This window comes from Echiichthys vipera, assembly GCF_963691815.1.
Source record: "Echiichthys vipera genome assembly, chromosome: 12".
Lineage (NCBI taxonomy): Eukaryota > Metazoa > Chordata > Actinopteri > Perciformes > Trachinidae > Echiichthys > Echiichthys vipera.
This window is the reverse complement of record NC_139837.1, coordinates 21,308,210-21,317,384: the sequence shown is the minus strand read 5'-3', so window position 1 is coordinate 21,317,384 and position 9,175 is coordinate 21,308,210. Positions and strand designations below refer to the sequence as shown.

General features: G+C 38.8%; 1 protein-coding gene across 1 annotated transcript in view; it reads left to right on the top strand.

The window, feature by feature from the left end:
* LOC310954927 (transmembrane protein 87A-like) overlaps positions 1 to 8,345 on the top strand; it is a gene marked incomplete at its 5' end in the record, with an annotated part of 15,424 nt that extends 7,079 nt beyond the window's left edge. The window contains 10 exon segments of the mRNA XM_083924616.1: positions 665 to 758; positions 1,928 to 2,001; positions 2,121 to 2,227; positions 2,732 to 2,790; positions 2,939 to 3,042; positions 3,152 to 3,228; positions 5,818 to 5,882; positions 5,970 to 6,022; positions 6,387 to 6,417; positions 6,542 to 8,345. Coding sequence (XP_083780742.1) covers positions 665 to 758; positions 1,928 to 2,001; positions 2,121 to 2,227; positions 2,732 to 2,790; positions 2,939 to 3,042; positions 3,152 to 3,228; positions 5,818 to 5,882; positions 5,970 to 6,022; positions 6,387 to 6,417; positions 6,542 to 6,583 — 706 coding nt within the window. The 3' untranslated portion in view covers positions 6,584 to 8,345.
* Between the last annotated feature and the right edge of the window lie 830 nt (positions 8,346 to 9,175).

Here is a 9,175-nt window from a genome sequence, read left to right as displayed (position 1 = left end):
CAGAGATGAGAGAGGACACGGTCTGCCTCTACAGCCACAAAATAACCTTGTGTTTTTTGCTGCCGTTAAGTTTTGTGGAAGGCGAAGACAAAGGGGAGCAGATTACTTTTATCAAGCCTAAATACAAGCCACCGTCACAGCAAACAACGACAACAAGGGCGGAGAAAACGTATTATGACAGAGCAGCAACACTGAGGGCGGATTTAGAACATGTGGAAAGGCAACAGCAGCCTCAGCGCCGTGTAGAAAATGGATTCAAACAATGGAAAGGCGTTTTCCCGAGTATCTAAATCCTGACAAAGATGTAAACGTAAACAGTCCTAGTCTATTTCCTGTTGCAGTGAATGTGAATGACATCATCAACTGACATGAAGTTACCTAGGACTAAGGATTGTTGCCTAGCAATGGAATTCCGCTGCATTATAGCCTATGCAGCGCGAATAGTGAACCTTTACCCAAATAGTGAACCTTTACCCAAATAGTGACGTCAACACTTAGGGATGGGCCCGAGTACTCGTGCCCATCCCTAATTTTAAGATCATATTTTCTCCTCCTTTAAAATTAGGAGTCATTATTATTTACCGATTAAAATCCAGTGGGGACTTACCCTCCCATTCAGTCATTTGTGAGTATAACTGAACAGTTTGTCCCCTCACTTGTGTAGGCCCAGGTTGGGTACCACAGTGCACCGGCTGACAGCTGTCGGGCTTCTCTACCTGCTCTTCTCCTCTGTGGAAGGTGTGCTAAGAGTGACAGGCGTGAGTATCAACTATTAATAAACTCCAGCTAATAAACAACTAACAGATGCCAGTGACAGTTCCAGATAATTCACACACATAAAAGCTACTTATCCTCAATTCATCTTAATTGTCCTGATTGTAACCCCACCACTATCAGCACCAAAGTACATGACAAGAACACTACATTTTTTGCGATTGCTTCACAATAAAAGCCATCTAATTTTTTGCGAGTTAAATGCTTTTACTGTGAAGCAGCAGCAGCAGTAAATGTTTGGTTGCCATTAGCAGTAACTAAGAGAGTGAACAATAAACTTCAAGGCTCTCAATGAGATCAAATTAAAGACAGTAATGTTGGATTTACAGGCTGCAGTGTGTCCTGTAAATCCCTCATGTGCTTCGAGGACACTCAGTAATTATAATTATTCATAATAAGTATCAACAGAGAGGTTTGATTTCATGAAAATCTTAAGGATTACAACATAAAAGCAGTACTCTGTCCACACAGTTGCAACTTGTTAGCTTCAGTTGGCAGCGAGAGGCAACATTTTTGAAACAGAGATCCTGCACAAGAAAGTTTAATCTTTACCGAACCGCTGAACTGTATCCCAAAATATACAAAATGGATGAGAGAGGGAACAGATTCAACACTGAGTCTAGCTTTCTCTGGAGGCACTCTCCGCAGCGTATAATGAGCACACTGCATTTTAACTATTGCAGATGGGACATTAGCTGCTGCAGCCTCCACAGGCTGATTGAAGATGATAGTGGCGGGGTATTTTTACATAAAAGTCACGCCTGGCACAACTTTCAAGGCACTCTGTATAAATAAAGTTTATTTGAGTAGATGGCGAAGGTTACGCCGGGATTCAGTCTCTGGGAGGCAGATAAGTGATGATAATAGGGAATGACGTCTGAGGTTAAGAGTGAAATTCACAAGCAGCCAAAGACACTGCAGCAAATCCAAAATGTTATGGGAACCCAATGTTATACAAACAAAAATAAGATAAGGAAGACGCTAAGAAGGATGGAGCAAAGTTGTGTAGTTTAGTGAGCTGATGTGTTTGTGTGAAGACTTAAAGCCTCACAAGATCTTAACGCAAGCCGATCTTATGTTTCTAAAAAAAAAGCAATGTGACTTCGATTTCTTTCTGTCATTTGTAAAATCTGACTCTTTTCTTCTTTTCCAGGGTTTCTATGGGACGGTCGCCTTGGTGGCTAATCTCAGCCTCTCTCTTATTGACTCCTGCGTCATGTGGTGGATATCCTTTACCCAACCAGCCAAAAACGCTACTAGCAGCTAATCAATAATTTGCATTTTCAGAAGCGTTATAAACGTTACTGTGTTTACTACAGTATGTTCTCCTTAACTTGCATCTACATTTTCATCAGTCTGTCTCAAACCACTCGTCTCCTGAAGCTCCGCAGAAATATAGTGAAGCTCTCTTTGTATCAACACTTCACCAACACTCTCATCTTCTCTGTCCTCGGTGAGTGGAAACTGCTCGAATGCCGGACTTCACACTACAGGAGTTTGAAAAGCCTAACCGTTTTTGAAATCGGGTTGCATCTCGCACATGACTCATGGGGAAGCATATGTAAACAACAGGGCGACTGACAAAGGGCGAAAACTTGCGGCTGCATTGACAACGGTTTGCAGTGATCGCACAACTTAAAAGACTAAAAAATCCAGGCCCACAGAGATCTTAGGAGTGAAAAATGTTTCTACGAACAAAAATTATTATATTTTAAATTTAACATGGTTGAATGATTGAATGAATGTTGTTTTTTTTTCAAAACTGCCATCACAGAATTTGCTGCGGGAGCATGTGCATCATTACGATGTATTGCTGTAATGATATTTTGAGCACAGCCCTATCCTGTACTCTTTCAGTATACGTATGCTTCTTGTGTATTAAAGTATTTAAAAGCATTTAGATATTTGCCTACCCTTTGGCTTTGAAATGAGGCCGCTGTTTACTTTGTATCCACAGCTTCCATCATATTCATTATCTGGACCACCAAAGTCTTCAAGCTGGTAGACTGCCAGACGGTCAGTTTGTTTTCTGTTATTGATTGATTATTGTGTTGTGTTGCAGTCCTGTTCCCTTTATGAGGTTTTCACAGAGATGAAAAGTGAATTTGCAGCCTTCCGATTGACAACATCATCACTCTTTTTTTTTTCTGCATCCCTGACACAGGGTTGGAGGGACTTGTGGGTAGACGATGCCTTCTGGCGTCTCCTGTTCTCCACCATTCTGCTGGTTATCATGGTGCTGCTGCGGCCTTCTGCTAACAGCCAGAGGTCAGATTCAGTCTGGAGCTGGGGGCTGATCCTGGAGCCCCCAAAACTAGTTCTGTCAATTTAGGTTGCTAGTAGTTTTATTTCATTCGTTGGATCTGTTTTCTCTCAGGTTCTCTCATTCTCCTCTGATTGATGAAGATGACGACGAGGATGAGGCCAAGGAGCCAATGCTAAATGAAGCTTTCGGTAAGTGCTTTCTATTGTGAGACGAGCCAACGGTTATTTAATAAATTCTGTGTAAAATCAGACTGGAAACATGGGGAGGGACCAGGACACCCTGGTCCTCATTTATCAAACGAACGTACGGCAGAAAAACGTGCGTACGACCATTTCCTGGCAAACGTCGGCATTTATCAATTTGGACGTGAGCGGGAGCTACGATCAAATCTCACGTGTGGTCGGAGATCGTGTACGCACATTTGAGCCTGTGTATTTGCGGTGCAGCACAGCAAAATCTGTCTGAAAATAATGAACAAACCTCAGCTGTCATTAAGCATAAACAGTCACATACTAAGAACAGATCAAAACGGATTCTTAAAACGAATAAAAAATAAAAAAAATTGTGGTTGGAGCAATTGATTGTACTCATGCGTGTCTGAAGGCACCATCCATGAATGATTACGCATTCATCAATCGCAAAAACTACCACTCGATAAATGTACAGGTGATTTGTGATGCCAAGCTGTCGCTTTTAAACGTGGTGGCCAGGTGGCCGGGGGGAACACACGCAATTCTTTTAAATATCAAAACAGCTCGGCTCCAGCCCCCCGCGACCCCGACATTTAATGAATGAATGAATGAATGTGTTGGCTCTTGGCTGCAGCAAGACGCACTGCAGAGCCAAATTCATCTCCTCGGTTGGTGGCTACCCTCGATAAACTGCATTAAATCAAACAAGGTATCAGATGATTAACATCTTGGTATGGTTCTTTTAAATGACAAAGGTATCCTCTTACGGAATACCTAATGACCCACCGGTAGCGCCAGTGTTGTGCCGTATTCAGCACCCCGGCCGTGAAATGCACCCCTCGCATTATAGGTGATATTCTGGATCAGAAGGCTGTTGTTTCCACCTATAGGAGTAGTTTATATACAGGTAACCCACAACGGTCAGAACATTGGTTACTCACAGTCTTTAAACTATTTTAAAGAGTTAAAATCACAAACTTGGATAATAGCGAACACAAAACAACACCTTTTTTATGTTCTGTGGAAATAAACTGCAGCCATAATTATAAAATTAATTAAATGGATCTTTTGAATATCACCTATAATGCGAGGGGGTGCAATTCACGGCAGGGGTGCTGAATACGGAAAACCTGTCCAACAGTGCGCACAGGCGCACTCGGGTCACAGTGGAGCGCTGCTTCGGTTTGAGTCCCTCCATTATTTTTTTCCATACAGCGTTTTTATGGGCCCTTTTTATTCCACTCTTAAGACTGACAAAAAGCACATCTTTATTTTGCTCCATCTCGGATGTCAGGATGCCGATCTGTGTGTCGGAAAAGTTTATTTTTGTACCAGCGTTTCTCCTCTACATGTTTGACCTCAGTGGGCGAGGCCTCCGAAACAGGAATATTTAAGGGCTTAACATGTTAATGACGATCGAATTCAGCTGCCGCATTTATCAAGGCCCGCTCATTCATACGCTGAGATTGGTCGGATACAAATGTTTCATAAATCACACGTGGGTCCTTTCCTACGACCGATTCTGCGCTCAGATCTGCACCCGTTTCCACGCAAGTTTGATAAATGAGGCCCCCTGTGTCTCAGCTGTTCTTTGTTTGGACCGTGGGTACAGCAGACGGGATCAGCTCGACTCCCTTCCAACAGATTTCAAGAAAAAGTTGCAACTTCAAAAAGTTATTGCATTTATTTTGCACTTCAAAAAAAACAAAACTGTCTTCTAAATTAAATGAATAATAGTGGGAATTCAATAAACCATTACAAGCTATGATTAAACTTAATAAAGCGGTCAAAAAAAACTTTTTTTAAACACCGACTCTTTCACTTGACATTCAGTCTTTTTGACGCACAAACACCTTGCCCTAAATACCTGGGCGGTGTCCAAAGCCTGCATACGGACCCCCACAGGTAGCAAAAAGCAAAACAGACATGCTGTATGAACTATTCAAAATGTATCTTTCATTTCCAAATTAGTTTAATGTCATTGATGGCCAACGTATCCAGCCTACCAAACAGTATTGTATTGGTAAACATACCTGATAAGCACACTAGCTAAAATATCCACAAGAAGCTAGCATTAATAGAGCTCATACTTGTCTGTAAATATAGCTTTAGCAGCCTGCCTTTCTTTTTACCTACACCTCGGTGCTTAAATAGTTAAGTGTCCATACGACTGAATGGATGTTTGTCAAAACACTAAATGTGGAAACACTCAAGTCTATTAGTCGTATTTAACCATTCTTTCCTGTTCCGATGGAAATCTGTGACTGTGCCAGCAATGTTTTCCTGTAGATCTGTGCTGCAACTGCAGAGCTTCGATGTATTTTTGTAGTCTGTGACAAACCCACTCATCTGCAAATAATCTAGGTCTGCTCAGATCCTATAAAGACGATCTTGTCAACTGAGGTTTTGCGTTGTATAACCGGTGCTACTGAGGCCATGATCTAAATCTGTTTAAGCAGATATATGGAAAACAGATTCATTTGGAAGTGTTCATCTTATCATCTTTAAAATTTAATAACCTAGTTGTTTTATTACTGGACAATGAACTTCTATGTGATTTCAATTTGCTTTTCCTGTTTTTTTTAGAGGGAATGAAGATGAGAGGCTCAAAGCCTGACTCTAATGGCTCCCAGAAACTGTTGAGTAAAGAGGTGGGTTTACTGTCTTCTGTCAGCATCTCTCTCCTCTTATCCCTTTTATTACAAAGTTAATCATTTTCTAAACTCTGCTTTTGCTAGGATGAAGACCTAAAGTGGGTTGAGGAGAACATTCCTACAACTGTTGCTGATGTGTAAGTGAAGTCCATTTAAATGTTTAGACATTGAGTCTCTTTAAGTTCGAGTCTGCTTTGAACATACCCCTGAATGGTTTCACATCACAGTGTTGCTACCTGGAATTTTTGAGAATAATGTATCCGCTTCAAAGGGTAATTCTTTTTGGTAAGTCATATCGTCTCAGCTTATGTAAGTGTATTACTGAGCCTACCCGTTCGAGGACAGCTTAAACTATAAAGATATACTGTTAATAGTCAAATTTGAACACTTTGGAAACACAAACAAGATGTAGAGAGTATTTTAAAATGCTCTTTGGCCGAGGCCTGGACATTATGAATGCATCCACTGCTTACTTACTGTTTTTTCCCCCACTCTATACAGAGCTCTCCCTGTAATGCTGGATGAGGAAGAGGTAAAGGGTCCTTTTACATCCCCCTGCTAATCCCATGATTTCTAATCACATTTGATCTATTTAAAGTGCTTCGGGTGATGCCCACAGTAGTGTACATGCATTAATCTGTGTTTTCTTTTGTCAGGAAATTCTGAAAACCAAGATGGAGAGATCCAAGATGGAGTAGAAGTAAATGCCAGGAGTTTATGTGAGAATGAAAAGAAAGCAATTTCACTGAGGCAGCAATGAATGCGTTCTGAGTGATCGTATTACCAAAAAATGTGGGCGAAGCCAACTGTTCTCTCCAGACACTTTACATTTTTTTTTTTTTCACAGACATCGTGTAACACTAATAAGCTCCCAGAAGCATATAAATATAATGTGTTTATATAAAGGCGGTACTGTGGGGTGAACACTATTCCATTTGTTTCAAAGATGTTTCGTCAATCTCACAAACTTGGCCAAAATCAAGCAGAACTGTTGCATTTTACACAGTGGTTTTAGACTAACACAATATTAAACATTTGAGAGAAGTTTCCCCACCCTCCACCCCTGTAGAAGTGACCCCAGCCCCCGATAGTCAAACTTGTAGGACGGTGAGGACTGAAGTCGAATGTATGGGGGGAAGACATGCTGGAAACGCATGAAAAGTTACTGTGCATTATACAATTATATTTAACAACACAGCATCAGACACTTGAACTCTAGGTTCTTCAGAGATGTTCTGTGCCATGAACTAAACCTCAAAAGGTGATCTTTTTTTTTAAATCATATATTTAATAGGTCAAATGATGACATTCATTTAATATTTAAATGAGCAAGCAACTGGTTCGTATGATTAACCATTTAGCCAGATAACTAAAAACAATGCTCTTATAGCTGCACAAACAAATGATCTCTATGTTTTATTATTAACACAAGACTAACACTTTGTTGTCTGGCTAACTGAGTAATCTTAAATATAGAAATATTATCTTACTGTCACTATTTGTAAACACAGCTGCATCATTGGATATTGATACTTGAAGCATATCACAGTTGTCAGGGTAAGAAGTGTGTTTTGGGGGATTCTTGTGTTAATGTGTTAGTTAACACTAGGACACTGTTTTCTGGGCTGTAATGACCCTCTTGGTCAGGAAACTCTTTCAAAGCCAAGCATATATCAATTTAAACATCGCATCAAGTGTTTATATTGTACGGTCAGGTGTTACACCAGAGCACATCACTTCTCTGAGATGCAATCTTTACACAGAACAGTTCAAGCAAATGAATATATGATCTAATATTGGTGATTTTCAGGCTTTTACTGACAATTTGAAGAATGTTTAGTCCTCAGAGAGTAGGGAAAATGTATGACTTTATAAAAAAAAAATGAAAATGACATGAATCCAAAATGAAGGATGTTTATTTATCTCTATGAAAATTACATATTTTAGCTTTCCACACAACAATAGTGATTTAGGTCCACTTCATGCCACCAAAGAGTAAACTTTTTATAGCTACTGCATCCCATAATCCACAGTTAAGCCTTACATATATAGTGTGGGCATACATTCAAATATACATGTGATTTACTGCATGTATGTTATAATTTCTCACTCCCTGTCCACTAACTAGGCTGTTTAAGTCCTTACCCAAATTCAGTAGCGCAGGGTAGTTTTAAAGAAAAATCTGTACGCTAAATTAATCATTTTCATTTCACCGCAATTACAGATTCCTTTGAGCTTATCCCATTCACACTGCAAATACTCTTGTATCCATGTCCTTGTGCAATCTACTGCAGTGTGTGTGGGTATTCTAAATTCCTTAATTTATGTTTTTTATATATATAAATATTTGTTCCAGTCTTGTTGAGGGTAATCTATTTCAGAGAGACACTAAAGCCCAGTTTCTGGATGTGAGTCTGCATTGTAATGTGAAGCTGATGATATTGTATGGCTTTTTGCGTATGTCCTGCGAATAAAATTTATATTGAAACATGGATACATTGTCAGTTTTTATTTGCATTTTGGAGTGTTTATAAAATAGTGCCTTTCATGAGGCTTTTTATTTTATTTTTTTTTACAGAATGTATAGAATGCTACACAGGCATTTTTTTCTTATTTCTACTCTTTTAGCACCTCTCTTTTTAAAAACCCTTTACTGTACAACAGTTTATCAGTATATATTTATCCTCAAACGGCATTAACCATTACCAAAAAATGAGCTGCACGATTAAAGCAAAAATAAGACCCCTAACAGAAGAAAACGTACTGAAATAATAATAATTATTATAATGAAACAAACACTAATAAAACAATATGAAGTTTGTTTGACAACTATTCTGGGCTTTTATGTGCTCTGGTGCTTTATTAAAATTAAATAATAACAAAGACCAAGTGTGATAAACTATTGATAACTGTATCTGTGAATATATCGTTATGTTAAAAATAATGACTTGTGCACATTAAATTGTACAACTAAGGGAGTAAATCTGAAATGCCTAAATAATCTCATAGTTTTTGCCAATTATTTTTGAGTTTTAAGTTTTCCATAGTGGTGAAATATAATTTAAAATCTGAATCTTTAAAAATTCAAAAGGAGGGTAATTTGTTAAGCCAAATCACTTTATGGGTAAAGTATTTTAAATAAATTAATAAATTTAATTTCTTTATTTCAAACATGTTAAAGATATATATATAAAAGAACCATAGGAATAAAACCTCATGAATATATACAATATATACAATAAATGCAAACGAATATACAACAACACAAAAGGAAATATTACATATTACAT